Genomic DNA, 17,854 nt, shown 5'->3' on the forward strand with positions numbered 1-17,854 from the left:
CCTTTCCTCTCAACCTGAAGAGAAAAAACAAGAGAAAAACCCATTCTCACACCAAGAGCACTCTATTTTTCCCTTACACCTTCTCCCCCCCAAAAAAAAAACCTTATTCTTATATACAAAAGAAAGCTTTTATATGTAAAATATCTTTAACCTAAAGAGGAACCACACTAACCATTAGATTAAAATTAATCCAACAATTGTAAAATAAGACACAATTCCAATAATCTCCACCTTGACTTTTTTTTTCAACCACCTTATAGATTTACTATTTGTAACTCCACCTATTTGCAAATACCGTAAACCTCCATTGGCCTTGTAAAACATCACCAGTTACAAATATAACCTAAATCATTCAGTCCTAACTCCACCTGATTAAAACAAAATGACTAGTGTACTTGTGTAATTGCACCCAAGCTAGCAATCCTATTTAATTTCAGAGAGAGACCTCTATCGTACTTTTTTTCCAACAGGAGTCTTCCTCTCACCATTATCTATACCTTAAAAACTTGCAGCACTTATCTCTACTCTATACGCAAAAGATACCTTTCGTGTGGCCACACTACCTTGTGCATTCCATTTCCAACATCTCATCGAGGTCTTGGGAACTACTGTACTCCCAACCAGATGATACAAACCCTTGCATTTTTCTCCCTTTCACCATGACTATACCACCACACATGATTTTCATGGTTCCACTTATAGCAAAAACCTTGCAACCCTTGGAATCCAATTGACTATGTGATATTAGATTCTTGGACATTTTTGGGACACACCATACTACCCAAAGTGTAAACCACAACATCAAACAGTTTGATTTCCATTGTCCCAACACTCGTGATATTACACGTAGATCCATCACCCAACCAGACAACATCTGTCTTCCTCTCTTGGAATGCATCAAAACATTCCTTATTGAAGCAAATATGCATAGAACATCCAGAATCTAAAATCCACTCATTTGGAGAAAAAATTGCACATACCTTTGGAGACTGTGAGAACATCTCCATCATCATAAGATGCAATTGTCATGCTTTCATGTTCATCCCCACTTCTTTTTCGTGTAGGACAGCCTATTTTTATGTGACCAAATTTTTTGCATCTGTAACACTATACTTTGCCATTTTCCCTGACCTTAGATTTAGATTTATTACTCTTAGACCCCTTGTTAGACGACATTTCTTTTCGATCCATTCCCAGTATAATCAATGTAGAGTCATGCCCATTCTCATACTTGGGCTTTCTCCAAACCTCATTGGATAGAAGAGATGTGGTAGCTTCTTCCAGCTTCACTATATCTTTCCCGTACAACAATGTTGTCACCCTGTTTTCATATAAATCAGGAAATGAGGTAAGAAGTAAAAGGGCCTTATCTTCTTCCTCTACCTTGACATCAATTTTCCCTAGTTAGTCTAAAATACTCTTAAATACATTTAGGTGTTACAAGAGATTCTCACCTTCTTACATCTTCAGTGTATACAACTACCGCTTCAGATATAGCTTTGTAATTAAGCTTTTTCCTAAATAAAGCTTCTCCAATTTATCCCACAATTCCGATATAGAATCTTCCTCCATAACATTACACATAATGTTTCAGCCAAGAGCAATTAAATCGTAGTAACACACCTTGACTCAACGTCCTCCCAATCAGCATCATTCATGTCTTGTGGCTTTCCATTCTTTTCCTTCAATGCTCTAGCCAAATCTTATTGAACCAGAACATCATTTACCCTTCTTTTCCATAGGATAAAACTGTCTTTGCCATAAACCTCTCAATATAGAACTGAGAACTTGTACATTTTGTTGCTATTATTTCTCAAACAATTTTATAAGCACCTTGTAAGCAATAACCTGGGAGCTCTGATACCACTTTGTTAGGGGCCTCGCAACAACCACCCGTAGTATAAAATCACAAGGTATTTGAAATAGCAACCATGAGAAATATAATGGCAACAAAAATGGTGAAATCCAAGTGCGTCACAAAGAACACCAAGGTTTACGTGATTTGGCCTTACCGCCTACGTCCACAAAAGAGATAAAACATGTTCTTGACTATGAAAGAAAATTGATAAACAATACAAGTACCTTGTGACTTGCAACCCAAACCAACCTTAACCCTTATACACCCGTTCTCCCTTTCCTCTCAACCCAAAAAACAAAAACAAGAGAAAAACCCACTCTCACACCAGAAACACTATATTTTTCTCTCACACCTCTTTAAAAATAAAAATACTTTATTCCTACATATAAAGGAAAATTTTTATATGTAAAATCTCTTTAACCTAAAGAATGAACAAACCAACATTTAAATTAAAATTAATCTAACAATTATAAAATAAGACACAATCCTAACATCAATTCTTTAAATAATGTTTACACTTCACAGCCATATCCCACGGTGTATTGAAAACATCTTCATATGAATACTGTGAAATATGGAAGATGTTCCCCAGCCTACGTTCTAAGTTCCTGTCTTCAAAACTCATCTGGACCCACTATACTGCCATGTAAGCTGCTACGTGACTGACCATCGACCAGGTTTTTGTTGTTGTGTGGGGGCCTCTTGGACAGAGAGGCAAACACAGAGAAGTCCGAATATGCTCTTCACATAACGATTAATTTATTATTCATGGAATGGGAGATATTCCAAATTCATGATACACGGTGGAATGTGGCTGTGAGGTCCGTGTGACTTGTGGAACCGTGAGGAACGCTTGAGGAGCAGATCCCAATTGCTAATGGGTACAGCTGTTAATGAAAGCGGGAAGCCGATCTCGGGCTTTGGGATTTCCCGGTTCATGAGTCACGACCATTCCACCCTCTATACCATCCACACGTGTGCCACTTGTAAGGACTGCACAACGTAGATATGTAAGAAAGAAAAGAAGGCACGTCAATTGCATGAGTAGAGTGAATCAGGAGCTCACTGGCTCACCGAATAGCCTCACTACTGGAGTCCATATTTTCCACTGTCGGTTGAGGTTCAGACTTCAGAAATCAGAACCCCTCTCTCTCTCTCTCATACACACAAGCACAAACTAACGAAATAAGGGTTAAAGCTTAGATTCAACAACAAATAGCAAATATGGGTAGAGGTGAATTGTTTTCTGCAAATCCTTTTTGGATTCTAAAGTTTCTCGTTATTTTTATTGCTGTTGTTGTTATCAAGCATTTGTTGCAGAGTGGCAAAGCAACTGCTGAAGAAATTTGAATACTGGCCTGTGTAGGTAAAAATAAACGGCAGACGGTGAAAGGCGCCGAGACGGAAGATGACGACGGTGATGATACAGTCAGCACCATTTCCACAGCCGAGTCTTCAGACGGACAACAGTCGCTATCTCATGAAGCTGTCGCTCAAGTTCGGGGAGAGAAGCCCGATATTGAGGATGTCCTGGATATGCTTTATGAAAAGAGGTACAAGCTAAAGGCTAAAGCTACACTACTACTATACGAGCAAGTCACGACCATTAGTCAGAGTAGACATTTATGATAGAGACACAGCCACCCGTCTCGTCCCAGCCCATAAACCAACACATAACATTTACAACCATCATGGCCCAGCCCAGCCCATCTCATCTTGTGACCCAAGCCGAGAAGCTGTATTAATTTTGTTGGTGATGGTGGGTAGCAGTATGGCATTGAACCTTTAATCTTAAATTCTATTGTTGGCAAGGTCCAAGGACCGTAGCCTATATCAATTCTACTCTTAAATTCATATTTCCCTAAGTGAAGTGGGCTAAGATTGCTTTTTCACATTCATAAAATAGGTCATCAACCAGGGAACAAGGACTTGATATACTTTCGAAGGCACTAACAAGCAAGTTGCAGCTAGATTTTGTGATGAGCAAGTAAGGCCCATGAAATGAACTGTCACAGGAAGTTTCATTGATATATAGATAGCCTCAAATATCAGTTTGGTGATTGTATCTCTCTCTCTCTTTTCCTTCCTTCTCTAAATCAATACAGGGGCGAGACCATACTTCGCCAATGCCTATCTATTTTCAGAAAAGGTTCTGCTTCTGAAATTCCATTAGCTGCTCGCACACTGGGTAAGAATTAAGGAAGCATGACTGGCTTCTTTCTCTTAGGCTGTGGAAAAGGTAGGGAAAGGAGGGGAAAGATAGGGAAGCCTTTACAAAATATAGGTTTCTCCACCTTTTCCTTCAAACCAAACATAGCCATAGTATATATAATATAAATGTATAGATACATATACTATTTGAGAAATGTGACTAGTGAGGGGAATGTTGTTGTAGGCTTGCTTGGAATCAGTGCTGGTGAGAGTAAATTAGCAAATATGATTTTCAAAGAATCATTTATTCATCTAAGCCGCATATCTAAACAGAGCCTGGATGAGGCTAGTCGCATTTCGGTATACTATATGATTAGATTACTTTCACGTTGGATTGCTCTTTTATGTACTCTTCATCCTTCATTCAATTTATTATACCATTTGATCATATAGGATTTCTTCTCTCTTTCATTATCTATTTTTTAACTGTTTGATGAATTTTTACATCATAGTATCATACTGCTGCCAAGTTCTGAAGAACAATAAAATGCTGGTGATATTATATACATAATACAATTCTATGTAAACTAGCTTATACATTTTCAGCAGGAAAATTTTGGAAGAGTTAAAAGCTTATACTGCCTACTTCTCTAAATAGTGGGAAGTGAAAAAAGGAGAAGCACAAAGAGTAACCCTGTAAATTTTATTATTCTAATCAGCCACTGTTGAAGGATTTCTTCTGTGCTGATGTATAAACCTATCTTCAAAAGGAGCCACATGGAACATCCATTCCCACTAGTCTGCTATCTTAAAGCTCTCATTTGCTATATTTTGGGATTTTCAAACTTAATTTCAAAATCTAATCTTCGATCATTTTATTGATGACAAATTGGTTAACAGACAAACACCCTCTTTTGTTCGTACTTCTTTCATATCCTCAGGAGTTACCCCCGTATTGATTCAACATGCTTAATAATGGCAATAGCAAAAAATCACTGCAAATCATTGATTGGTCTATATAATAAATAGTATAACTTCAAATGCAAAGGTAAACGGGTGTCCTAATCACTTATTTTTGTATATTAGATTGAATGGAAACAATTTTTGTATGACACTGAGCATGTGGCCCTATCTTTACAACTAGTCTAGAAAATGGAAAAATCCGGTTCTCTTCTTGTTTAATAGTTCAAAACATGCAGGCACTGAAATCTATTGCAATTTTAACATTCACTGCTGGGAATGAGGAAGATACTACTAACGCACTCACTCTTATATGGCAAATTGGTTCGCACAATATGGATGAAAACTCGGATGAGGAAACTGTAAGCACTCTATGATCTGTACTTGTAATGGAGTCGTTCTATTTTTCTACTTCTCTCACTTTTTTCCATCCTTGGTTCTTGTATTGAATTGTAGGCCTCTGGTATTTCAGAACCAACTAATGAAGTTAGGGCATCAGCCTTAACTTGTTGCGCCTTTCTTTTAACTACATTATCTAAAGAATGGTTTGATGACAATCTCTTGGAAGAGTAAGTGGAAAGGCTTTCCAGTGTAATTATCTGACATTAATATATATAAGTAATAACTTGTAGTTTAAGTCAGTTTCTTTGGTTTCAGATATTTTGAGGCTTGGCCCCAACTTCTAACTATGGAAGACAGGTCAGTCAGGCTTGCTGTTGGAGAAGGAATTGCCATTATCTTTGAGAATTTGAGTTCTGATTGCAGAGATTTAGACTATAATGAATCCATATTAACCACAGTGAGTGGGAATATGGTCTCTCAAAGTACCTGTGATGATGTTGTTGACCAAATGAGAGATTTGTCTATTGAGGCTGGTGGCAAGGGAACCTCAAAGAAAGAACTCAATAGCCAACGCAACTTTTTCAATGATATCTTGGACTTCATAGAGGTTGGTGATAGTTTATCTCTGTCCTTTTAGTTCCAACTTTGGTGGCTGGTAAACTTGATTATTATCATTCTCTGTTCCATTTGTAAATGAATACTCATAGGTACAATTGCACACATGGCCTCCCCTATCTGAACATGTGGACCATGGTGAATTTAGATTTTTCCACACATACAATTGTTGGAACATGGTGTTCTTAATAACTTTGATACCTTCCTACTGTATGGATGGAATTCAATTGTAATGTATTAAACAGGATGGTAGTGGACCCAACATATCTTTGAAGTTAAGTAATTCTGATTCTTTGACTGTAACAACATGGGCGCAGTCAATCCAGGTAGGCATGCTTCTTTTGGTAACAAAAAGAAGACTGGTTCTTCTCCTCTTTCATTGTTATAGCTAAAAACAACAGTATGCCATTCTCTTAGGTAAATATGTTCAGAAGCTTTCTTGGAGGTGGATTTCAAACTCACATGCTGGTAAGTTATTCCTAGGGCTTCTACAAATTTCCCCTTTCTCCTAGAGACTTCCAGCCTTGAAGCAGGTATTCATCAATCATCTGTAACCTGTTGAATCACAGAATAACCCATTTCTCCATGATGTTTTCGATTTTAGACCAAAAGCTTCAAAGAAACAAATGCTTTCCACTAAAGAGAAGGTTTGCCTTGCAACTTCTGGTATCAGTCATTAATATGCAATACATCTCCTTTTGTTCAACTGGTTTTCTCGTCTGATGCTCTTCCTAATATGTCAACTTCTATATTTGATGTAGAGGATGCTCTATTCACCCAATTCAGTATCAAACAAAGCTAGGACACAGGAGTTGAATAGGAGGCGATCAAATGCTCAGGTAATTCTAGTTTTATTTGTTCAGTTTTTCTCTTCCAAGTAGTAGCTTCCCGTTGCAAAATACTTTCGTTATGCTTGACCAAGTGTGTTTGGTAATAGTTGCCCTATATATGTTGCGAACTCCCACTTCTCACACAAGTTTACCTGCCTCAAATAGGTCGAGAACTATGGGCACTACAATGTATACATGGACGAGTAGCTGAGCAACCGAAGCAGAAAACAGGGTAGACAGTTCTTTGGCTTGAAAAATATTTCAATGCATGGTGGTGGCTGTTCCACAGGAATTATGACAAAGTCCCTTCAGTTCTTTGGCTTGTGCATAAGGTTTCTCCACTAGCGCTACTTCATGTCAAAAGTAGTGTAAGAAAATAGGAAGTGATCTTTCCTCCTATGATAAACTATCACCATTTGTAACTTTAGCAGCAACGTATTTCAGGCTGAGATGAACCTTAATAAAGATATAGAAGCTAATTTTCCTGCTCCTCTCTTGAGAATCGATGAATTGGAATATCGTGGAACCAACGAAAAACAAATGATCAGATGCTATGATCCAAAGTCGGGGAGAAGGCCGCTCTGTACCGTCATCCATACAATCACCATTTGCAAATCCTTTTATCACCTATAGATTATGAACTAATCTGAGGCTCTGAAGTGCCAATATCTCTTGCCAACATATTTTCCCAAATCAATTCACCATCTATACTACGCTGGGGTTTGAGAATACCAAAATAATTCCACAGTTGGAAACTAAAAAAGCTCCATCTACTAGCATAGAATGCATCAAATTTCTGGGAGCCACTAACCAAGTTAATAGCTTGACTGAACCTTGGGAGAATGAGCTCGGACCCTGTACATTCTCTACAGGGCACTCCATCCAGAACTGGAAGGGTATTCATCTCTATATAGGACAATTATTTGATCAATATCAATCAAAGTGTTAATCTAACCTCTCCTTTTGTAACAACTAATGAGAATGTGTTACAACATAAAGGTCAACCAGATGTATATTTCCTCACGTTCCACAAGAGGAAGAGGTTTCTTCTCTTAGTGTCAGAGGGTAAGCAAAGAGAACCTGATACAAATGGAGAAGCAATTTCATTCGGGGAATGCCAACAAGTACCAAAAAGAGAACCTCAGCTTCATAAGAAGCAATAAAAAGATGTGGACATGTTCACAATTTACTCTACACGAGTTCACAACATACGAGAAGATTAGAAGCAAGTTTTATCTTATAGTTGTCGAAGCATTTCACAAGTGTCCATACTTTCTATTGGTTATCAATTTAGTTCATTAGATTTGACAGTAGGTTTCGCACCAATTATTATCTACTATCTGGTTTTTTCTCGTGGCTAATAGATACCTAGATGATCTATCCATTTTATTATTCGTGCTTTGTGTTCATTACTAAATTTGATCAAGTGTGAGTTGCATCTAACCATAGACGTAGCAGATGTGGCTCTGATCCTGTCAAAAGTAGCTGCAAGCCAGCGGATATTGATTTCACAAAGTATACCTGTTGATTGTCTAAATGGTGGTTGCTCATTTGCATCAGAAATAAAAGGCAAAATACCAAAAAAAAAGCAAAAAATATTAAAAGATAAAATAGAACATTAGTGAGCGAAGTTTAAAGTATGGTTAGTATTTCTATCATAATGTAGCCGAAATTGACATGCCATTACAGGCGTAACCCCATCTCATTCCGCCTGTCTAAAAGTGGAAGTGTTTAGGATAAGGCCAAGATTTCCTGAGAATTATATTGGAAGCTTACTCTAATAGAGACTTTAGAACATCATAACACTACTGCTTCTAAACCTGGTGATATACATAAAACTCAAGTATGTCTGGAAAACAGAAGGTCAGGAGATCAGTGGGCTATGGAGATATCAACGAGAATCCAAAGGAATGAACTTGAGAAGTAGCTCCTGGTGGGCATATGGGTATTGATGTAACCGGTTCTGGTCACGTATCATTTTTTGTGATGTATCATTTTTTTTTGGCTAAGTGCCTCGTCATTTGACCTGCTCCCAGGAGAGGATGGTGGAGCTCCCTGGTGGTGAACTGCCTGGTGGTGAGCTACTTGGTGACGAACTCCCTGGTGGTGGCACCTGGTGACGAGCTACCTGGTGGTGAGCTAACTGGTGACAAGCTATCTGGTGATGAGCTACCTGGTGACGAGCTACTTGGTGACGAGCTACCTGGTGGTGAGCTGCTTGGTGACGAGCTCCCTGATGGCTAACTGCCTGGGGGAGAGCTATGCCGAGCTGGGGAGAGCTACGTCGAGCTGGGGAGAGCTACGCCGAACTCCCTGATGGCGAACTGCCCGGGGGAGAGCTATACTGAGCTCCCTGGTGGTGAGCTACCTTGGTGGCTCGTCATTTGACCTGCTCCTAGGCGGCCTATAACTCAAGAGGATGGTGGAGCTCCCTTGTGTAGCGCAACCCAACTACCCTCTGCATGAGGTGATCTCCTCTCCTTTGTAGGCGGCGGGAGCAGAGGGACCTGCGAGAACTCCATCTTTTCCTCCTCTTTGTAGGCGGCGGGAGCTGAGGAACCTGCGAGAACTGAACCAGGGGGCCCGGGGGTATTTACCCGATGGGGACTCTCCGATGCCTAAGTTAGCACTCTAATTGTCGAGAGCTTGAAGATGATATTAGAGGAATGAGAGAGCTAGAGAGCAGGGATTACCTCCATTTTTTCCTTCTCTACCCCTCCCCCTTGCCTTTGGGGTTGGAGTCCTTATATAGCAGTGTCCTGTCAAATCAGGCATGACCGCCTCTGTCAAGTCAGGTACAACCGCCTCTGTCTCTTTGCCGCAGTCGTCGCTGTCAGAGCTGAGGCGACGGGTGCAGGCAACTGTTGCAGAGTACGGCTCTGCCAGGCAAGGTGCCGCCTGGCGAGAGACGTGGGCGCGAGTCTCCAGATCAGTCAGGTATGGTTGTCAAGCAGGAGATCTTCCTGTGATACGCCAAACTGCTCTTCTGTACCGAGCTACCCTACAAGTGGCGAACTGCCCGAAGGAGCTATGCCGAGCTCCTTGGGCTATGCCGAGCTGCTTGTGGCAAGCTCTGCCGAGCTGCCTGGCTCCTTGGTGGCAAGCCCCTTGGAGAGCTGCCTAGCTACTTGGCGAGCTCCTTGGTGAGCTACCGAGCTCGTGGGGTATGCACGCCGAGTTTATCAATGGGCGTCTTATGGATTGCCAGGTCAGCCAGGTCGGGTCGTGTTTCAGGCTGATCCAGGTTAGCTAGGTCGGCCAGGTCGGATCATGTGCCGGGCTGATCCAAGTCGGCTAGGTCGGTCAGGTCGGATCATGTGCCAAGTTGATCCAGGTCGGCCAGGTCGCGCAGGCCGCGCCAGGCAGTGCGCAGGCCACGTGCAAGCCGTGCGCCAAGCAGTGCACAGGCCGCGTACAGGCCGCACACCAGGCTGGTGCCCGGGTGGGACACCAACTTGGTAAATGTTGCCTAGGTGTCGCCTAGTTTTCACGAGGTGCGACGTGTCACAATTTCACTAGAGGGCCAAATCTGCCCTCATCAGGTATGTTCCACGGATTGAGCTGCCAGAGAATACTGATGGAAGGAAATGGAGGCAAATGTCATTGATGAAAAGATTTTGGAGGTTCCAAAGAAATATCAAGAATCAAATATTCTTGAAAGAAATGATGTGCCACCTAGGGATTCTATATTTGTATGAGTAAATAAAAGATGTCAATAAAGTTGACTGCAAATAAATATATTTATGGAATAAAGTTCGTAAGTGATAAAGTTGGCAGTGGAGGATGAAATCAAGTGGAGACAATGAGCTAAAGTGAGGTGGCTGAAAGAGGGGGACAGAAATACCCAATTTTTTCATAAAATGGCTAATGCCAGGTTGAGGGCATCTTCTATTTCTAAGCTGGAATGGGAAGACAAGATTGGGAGCTCTGATGCGGATATAAAGAGGGTGGCAATAAGTTTTTATAAACATCTCTATACAGAATCTTGGGCTCGTAGACCCTTTCCCAGAAACCTTCCTTTTAAACAGCTAAGTGGAGAGCAAATGTTGTTTATTGAAAGGCCTTTTTCGGAGGAGAAAATTAAATCAGCCATTCTCTTGTTGGCGGCTGATAAATCACCTGGCCCGGATGGCCTTACTAATTTGTTTTACATCAAATGCTGGGTTATGGTTAAGCAAGACATCATGAATGTGTTTCAGGCTTTCCAAGAGAATGCCTCCCTCCAGAGAAGTTTGAATGCTACCTTCATCACTCTTATCCCTAAAATTGAAAGGGCGGTTAATGTGAGAGATTTCGGGCCAATCAGCCTCCTTCACAGTTTTTATAAGATTTTGGTTTAAGTCCTAGCTGAGAGAATGAAAGGAGTGATTGAAAGTGTCATCTCTAACAATCAAAGTGCCTTTGTTCCTGGTAAACAGATGCTTGATTCAGTCCTCATTGCTAATGAATTAATTCACTTAAGAAGAAGAGAGGGAGTTCCAGGTTTAATTTGCAAATTGGACATTGAGAAGGCATATTATCATGTTAACTGGAGGTGTATTGACTCAGTCCTGCACCATATGAATTTTGGGCAGAAGTGGAGGAATTGCATTAAAGTTTGTACGTCCTCTCCTAAGTTCTCAGTGTTGATCAATGGCCAATCGTCAGGTTTTTTTGATAGTTCTAGGGGGCTGAGGCAGGGGGACCCTCTGTCTCCTTTGCTTTTCATATGTGTAATGGAAATTCTGACCCGTTTTGTAAAAGAACAGCTGATGATGGGAGTTGGGAAGGCTTTGCTATCTGCCCGGGAGGAGAGAAGGTTAATATTCTCCAGTTTGCTGATGATACATTGTGCTTCTTGGATGCTTCTCCGTCCCAATTGAATCTCATTCTTGGTATTTTAATATGGTTTGAAGTGGTGTCTGGTCTGAAGGTGAACTTGAACAAAAGCTCTATCATACCAGTGGGGCCGGTTGATAATTTAGAGGAATGTGCTGAGGTCTTGGCATGTAAGATTGATTATCTTCCTGTGAAGTATTTGGGTCCCCCTTTGGGGACTAACTGGCTCTCTTCCTCGATCTGGGATCCTGTCATTGAGAGAATGGAGAGAAAGCTAGCATCTTGGAAGGCAAAATACCTTTCTTTTGGTGGAAGGGTAACCTTGATCAAAAGTACACTCTCAAACCTTCCAACTTATTTTTTATCCCTTATCTCTATCCCAGTTGGTGTGGCTAAAAGGTTGGAACAACTTCAGAGAAAATTCCTTTGGAGAGGTTGGGAGCAGGACAATAAGGTCCATCTAGTTAATTGGGACCAAGTTTGTCTTCCTAAAGCGGAAGGCGGTCTAGGAATCAGGAAATTGAAGAATTTTAATTCTTCTCTCTTATGCAAATGGATTTGGAGGTTCTCAGTTGAAAGGAATGCGTGGTGGAGATCTCTCATTGCTGAAAAATATGGGGTTGATTGGGGAAATTGGAGAACAAGAGATCCCCCTCCAAATTGGGGCAACTCTCTCTGGAAAGGAATTATGAGGTACTTTTCTATCTTTGGGGAAGGGATTTCAGTGTGTGTGGGAAAAATAAATAGAACAAAATTCTAGAAAGACAAATGGTGTTTAGACAGCCCCCTTGCTAGTTCCTTCCCTCACCTTTTCAGATGTGCAATCAATCAGGAGGCTACTGTGGCTGATTACTTATCATTGAATGAGAATTCAGTGTCTTGGTCCCCTCTCTTAAGGAGGAATTTGTTTGATTGGGAATCGGATGGGGTGTTTTCTGTGAAACCCATGGCTGATAAGTTAGATAATGTGGGAGGTTCTGAATTCCCTGCTGGGCAGATTTGGAACCTTCTGAGCCCTTCAAAAGCCAACTTTCTGGTCTGGACGATGGCCCTTGATAAATGTCTTTTCAGGTCTAACTTGTTGAGAAGGGGTATTCCAATTCTGGATTCAAGTTGTGTGCTTTGTGGGACCGCTGAAGAATCTACGGAGCACCTTTGTCTTCATTGTCCATTTTCTCTTCAGATTTGGCTGCATTTTCTTAAAGCTCTGGGTGCTAACTGGGTTTTTCCGAGATCACTTAAGGATCACTTGTGTTCCTGGAAGCTGAAAGGTCTTAGTAAGAGAGGGAAGCTAATGTGGAAGACAATTCCAAATGCAATCCTGTGTGGTCCATTTGGGCTGAAAGGAATAGTAGAATCTTTTGTAATAGGTATAAGGATGTTGATCATGTAATTCAGAGAGCCGTGAGCAAGTTGATCTCTTGGATTTCCATATCTGGGGAATTCAGAGATCTTAGTATGTCTGTTTTGTTTCAGTCTTGCTCCTGGGGGAGGTTGTAATTTTGGTTGCTTTTCAGACTGCCTTCTTGGGTCTGAATTGCAGCCTTCTTTCGCTTATGATGAATAAACTTACATTACCTTTTTCCAAAAAAAAAGTTGGTAAGTGATAACAATACCAGAAAAAGAAGCTAAGGCTATGTTTGGTTTGAAGGAAAAGGTGAGGAAAATAAAGGAAAGGTAGGGAAACCCATACAAAGTTTGTAAACGTTTCCCTACCTTTCCTTTCCTTTCCCTACTTTTTCCTTCAAACCAAACACAGCCTTAATGTGCAGTAATGACACAAAATAAGCACCAGACCGAAAAGGGGCAGCTTCCCCATTCCAAGTCTGGCATCAAAGATAGATATGCCCTTTTTTGATCAACAGAAAGATAGATATGTCCTATTAATAGTTCTACATTTTGTAATGAGATTTTTTTTTCCTGTTTTGAATAAGTTTTTGTAATGAGAGTTATTAACAGTTAAAACATATGTTAACTGCCATCTGTATGAACAACGATGCCACTTCATTACAGGGAAGAAGAGGACCCAACAAATTATTCATTGCATAAAAAACCAGTGTAAGTCTATTCTTCTAAAGAGATGAGATTAATCATTTACATCTGGTGATATCAGACATCCTTTTTCAACACACGCACATAATTCTAAGAGCATAAACACTTGATGGAGTAAAAACCTATATCATCCATCTGAAAATGACTAAGCAAAGTACAAATTTGCAGAGATTTAGAAAGAAAGGATTTCTGTATTTCTATTCATAACTTTATAAAAATACGAAGTGCATCTATGAACTATGATAGTAAGATTATATTTTCATTGACCAAGAAGCATATTAATTTACTTGATGAAAAGAATCTTTACCTCACAATGAAGTATTTGTACGATCACCAGTAATCCCCACAAGAACAAGTCCCATCTTTGAAATGGTGAAAACGGCTACCATCTCTGATGACTATTACCCGTCTGGTAACCATGGCTATCAATTTAACTACATTATGGCAATCACCACAGATCCGATGGCTCTGCACAATCTGCAAAGACGTTGAATCTGGTGTACTGATGATCCCAAAAGCAATAGCTAACTTCTCACTGTGGTAAGACAAAATCCTCTCTTCTTGTTCATCAACATCAGGAAGCAAAGATTTCTTCTCCGGAATATAACCATGCTTCCCTATCTCCAACATTAGTTCATTTAATTTTTTATAAATCTCTTCTGATTGTGCATGAGATCTATCTCCAGAAAGAAAAACATGTGATGTTTTCTTGATTTCAATCCAAGTGCATGCAGGAAGCATTCTCAAGCCCCTTCTTTTCAATGTCTGAACAACTGCAGCAGCTTCCTTCAATCTCCCAGAACTATTGTATATGTTCAAAAGCAAAATATAATTACTAAGCTTTTCAGGTTCCATCTGATAAAGCTTTTCAGCAGCATATTTTCCAAGCTCTACATTCTTGTGGACCCGACAGGCTGTCAACAGTGCCGCCCACATGTTCATAGTAGGAGTAAAGGGAGCACCTCTTATCAATGCAAAGGCTTCATCCAAGAGCCCTTCCCGTCCTAAAAGCTCAATCATACATGCATAATGCATCGCTCTAGGCTTGATCTTGTAGACCCTATTCATTGACTCAAAAATTTTCCACCCTTCATCTGATAAACCTGAATAACTACAAGCAGACAAAACAGCAAGAAAGGTGACATGGTTGGGGACCATTCCCTCACGAAGCATCTGTTCAAACATTTCAATAGCCTCAACTCCCTGGCCATGGTTACCATATCCGGCAATCAAAGCATTCCAAGAAATAATGTTCTTACGAGGCATCTTGTCAAAAACATGCCGAGCATCTTCAATCCTACCCCATTTTCTGTAAAAATCCACCAGCGCTGTGTTAGCTACTATATCTAACCCAAATCCATGACGGACTAATCCTGCATGAGCTTGTTTAGCATGTTCTAGTGAACCTAACCGAGAACATATTCTAATAATTATTGAATAAGTAAAGTGGTCCATCTTTACACCCGAATCTCGCATCTCATAATACAAATTCAGGGCTTCCTGACTATAACCATGAAGGGCATACCCTGCTATAATCGTATTCCATCCAACCACTGTCTTCTCCGGCATCTCATCAAAAACAAATTGAGCATCTTCGATGTTCCCACATTTACTATACATGTCAATCAAAGCACAAGAAACAAAAATATTCCCACTTATTCCCATCTTCAGCACACAGGAGTGTAATTGCTTCCCTGCAGAAACAAGTCCCAAACCAGAAGAAGCCCGAATCATTGTGGCAAACATGCGGGACTCAGCATCGGAAAACTCTCGCCACATGAGCAAAAACAATTGGAAGGCCTCTATGAAATTCCCCGAATCAACAAGCCCACCTATAATTGTGTTCCATGACACAATATTTCGTTCAGGCATTTCTTCAAATAATCGTCGTGCATCAATCATCATTCCACATTTTACGTGCATGAGCAAAACCCTATTGTTCATGTACTGATCTGGTTGAAACCCGCTCTCTGTCATGTAATTGAAGACTTTTTTTACACCTCGAATTGACTTCTTAGCAATACACGCGTCCACTAGAGCATCATACGTGCTAGGTTCAACGTAATACTCACCCTCGGATTCTAATATTTCGAACAATTCAAGTGCCTCTTCGTACCTCTTGTAGAACACCAGCTTCTCTATCTGAGTACATAGTCCTGAAGTGAGTTTTCTAATCTGGGTTTCTTCCGGTCGAATCTCTAGCTCCAAATTTTGGGTGGTTTGCTTGGGTTTCGGCTTTGGTCTTGGTTGTAGTCCTTGTTCAAGAGAATAACAATTGAAATGAAAAGGTAGTGTCCTAAAGCTTCTTCTGGTTTTAAAAAAATCAGACGCAGAGAAGAAAGAAATCTTTCCTTGTGTGAAAATTTTAGAACCCAAAAGGAAGCATGGAAAGCTAGAACTAGAACTGCTTTGGAGCTGATCCAGTGATATGCTTTGGAAACGAGAGAGCGGGATTTCCATCTTTGATTTAGCTAGCTAACAACAAGATGAACTGAGAACGTACCTTTGATCCTTCCCAAGAAAAAGCCGAAATACGAAGACATTAGAGAAGGTATGATGTCGTTTTGTTGCGTTAACTTGTCTTCTTTTCATTTTGATCTGAATGTCTTTACGTTAGGAAGTTTCGGCATCGAGAGATCCGCCATTTTAGATCTTCCTCGAGGGGTACGCGACTGTAGTTGTCATTTATTATTCTTTATATAATAATGTATATTACTTATTGAGGATGTAGCTCGGATGATAGAGCATTCGATTAGCATGCAAGAGGTACGGGGATTGATGCCCGCATTTTTATTTTTTGCATTCTAATCTTTACTTCGTTCCCCCGCATGTAAAATTTCTTAAACTACCCTTTTGATTTAGTTAATTGAGAAAGTTAAACTTTTTAAACTACCTAATAGACAAATTGTGTCCTTATTGTTTATATATTACCTTAAAATACGTTTACTGTTTTTAAAAATTTGACAATGCCCTTAAATGCTAATGAAAAAAAATAAAATGTTTAATTTGCCCTCCACCATTTTTCAAATTTTCAAAATAAAACCCAAATGAAGTAAATCGCTGCTCCATCTCAATCTCCATTTGTCGTCTTTATCTTCAATTTCGTCTCCATCTCAACTTTGACTCCTTTCCGTTCTCGGTCTCCATTCTTGATTCCATTTCCATTTCTGTTTTTCGTCTCCATCTTTGACTCTATCTCTATATTGTCAGTTTTCATACGGATCCAGTGAGGGATAGGCCTATTCTGCCTCATCTTCTTTGACAAGCTTCTTGATTCTAAACGTTTTGTGTGACAACATTGTCAATTTTGAATGAGGGCTTAACGACAGAAGCCTAGAAGAAGCAAAAAAACCCCATCTTGCCTTCTTATATTTGAAGCCTAATTGCAAAAAAAATTGATTTTTTCATCGCTTACAAACATCATTTATTCTTTCTTGGGTAGAATGAGCATCAAAGGCTTGAAAATGCTTCACCTTTTTTTACACAATTGTTAATCTATGACGTGACATTTTCTTACATGGTCCTCGTGAGTTTAGCTCAATCTCATTAGCCTCACCTTTTCTTACATAGTCGGTGCTTTTAGTCCTTACACCCATCATTTATTAATTCATGACATGTTGAGTCGAACCAAGGTAACTTCAAAAAAACTTGTAGACAGAAGAAGCAATACTAAAATGTTATGAATATTTGATGTTGGCCGGTTTCCACTGAAAACGTTTTACTAATGTTAGCTAGATCCTAAACTTCACCAAAGAGAGAGAGAAAACTATTGAAAACACCGTAGCACTGAACGATAAATCAATACCGGTAAAAGAAAATGTATTATTGTCATTTTGTTAAAATATAACAGTCATGTGATGTGACATGTGAGCAGATTGTGACGGAACCCTAATAGTAGGGGAATACTTGGTCAATTGTAAGAAAATTTAGGGGTACTTCAAGACAATATATAAATAGTAAGTCTAGTGTTAGTCAATTAGCTAAACCATAGGGATACTTTAAGAAATTTGCCCAATATATACTCTTTAGCTAATTGATTAACTCACCCTTATTGCTTACATATTGTCTTAAATTACCCTACTTTTTTAAGACAACTATTTAAAACCTCCCTACCGTTAACTCTTCGTCATAAATCATTAGGGCACGAGATCAGGAGCATTTGGTGGCGAACGCAATTTTGCTTTTCAACTAAAGCGGAGTTTGGTAATGCTGAATCTGCCTCTTATCT

The 17,854-nt window shown here is 39.9% G+C and overlaps 1 protein-coding gene across 2 annotated transcripts; it reads right to left on the reverse strand.

Moving 5' to 3' along the window:
* Nucleotides 1-2,290: 2,290 nt before the first annotated feature.
* On the reverse strand, nucleotides 2,291-16,385 carry EMB3141 (Pentatricopeptide repeat (PPR-like) superfamily protein). Of its 2 annotated transcripts, none has more exons than XM_088948636.1 (2): nucleotides 13,934-16,290; nucleotides 2,291-2,851 (listed from the first exon to the last, which is right to left on the reverse strand). In XM_088948636.1, exon 1 carries the CDS (start codon nucleotides 16,084-16,086, stop codon nucleotides 13,957-13,959), a length of 2,130 nt encoding a protein of 709 aa, XP_088804762.1. In that variant the 5' UTR covers nucleotides 16,087-16,290; the 3' UTR covers nucleotides 2,291-2,851; nucleotides 13,934-13,956. The 2 variants fall into 2 exon arrangements, with proteins under 2 accessions (XP_088804762.1, XP_088804752.1); XM_088948626.1 differs by lacking the exon at nucleotides 2,291-2,851 and adding an exon at nucleotides 5,906-7,836 and having other exon boundaries at nucleotides 13,934-16,385.
* Nucleotides 16,386-17,854: the final 1,469 nt, after the last annotated feature.

The sequence above is a fragment of the Nelumbo lutea genome, chromosome 1, assembly GCF_056320005.1.
Source record: "Nelumbo lutea isolate HS-2025 chromosome 1, American lotus-T2T, whole genome shotgun sequence".
Lineage (NCBI taxonomy): Eukaryota > Viridiplantae > Streptophyta > Magnoliopsida > Proteales > Nelumbonaceae > Nelumbo > Nelumbo lutea.

What these genes read in the sequence shown, in the direction of transcription:
- EMB3141 (XM_088948636.1), bottom strand. Translation starts at nt 16,086, where the DNA reads ATGGAAATCCCGCTCTCTCGTTTCCAAAGCATATCACTGGATCAGCTC.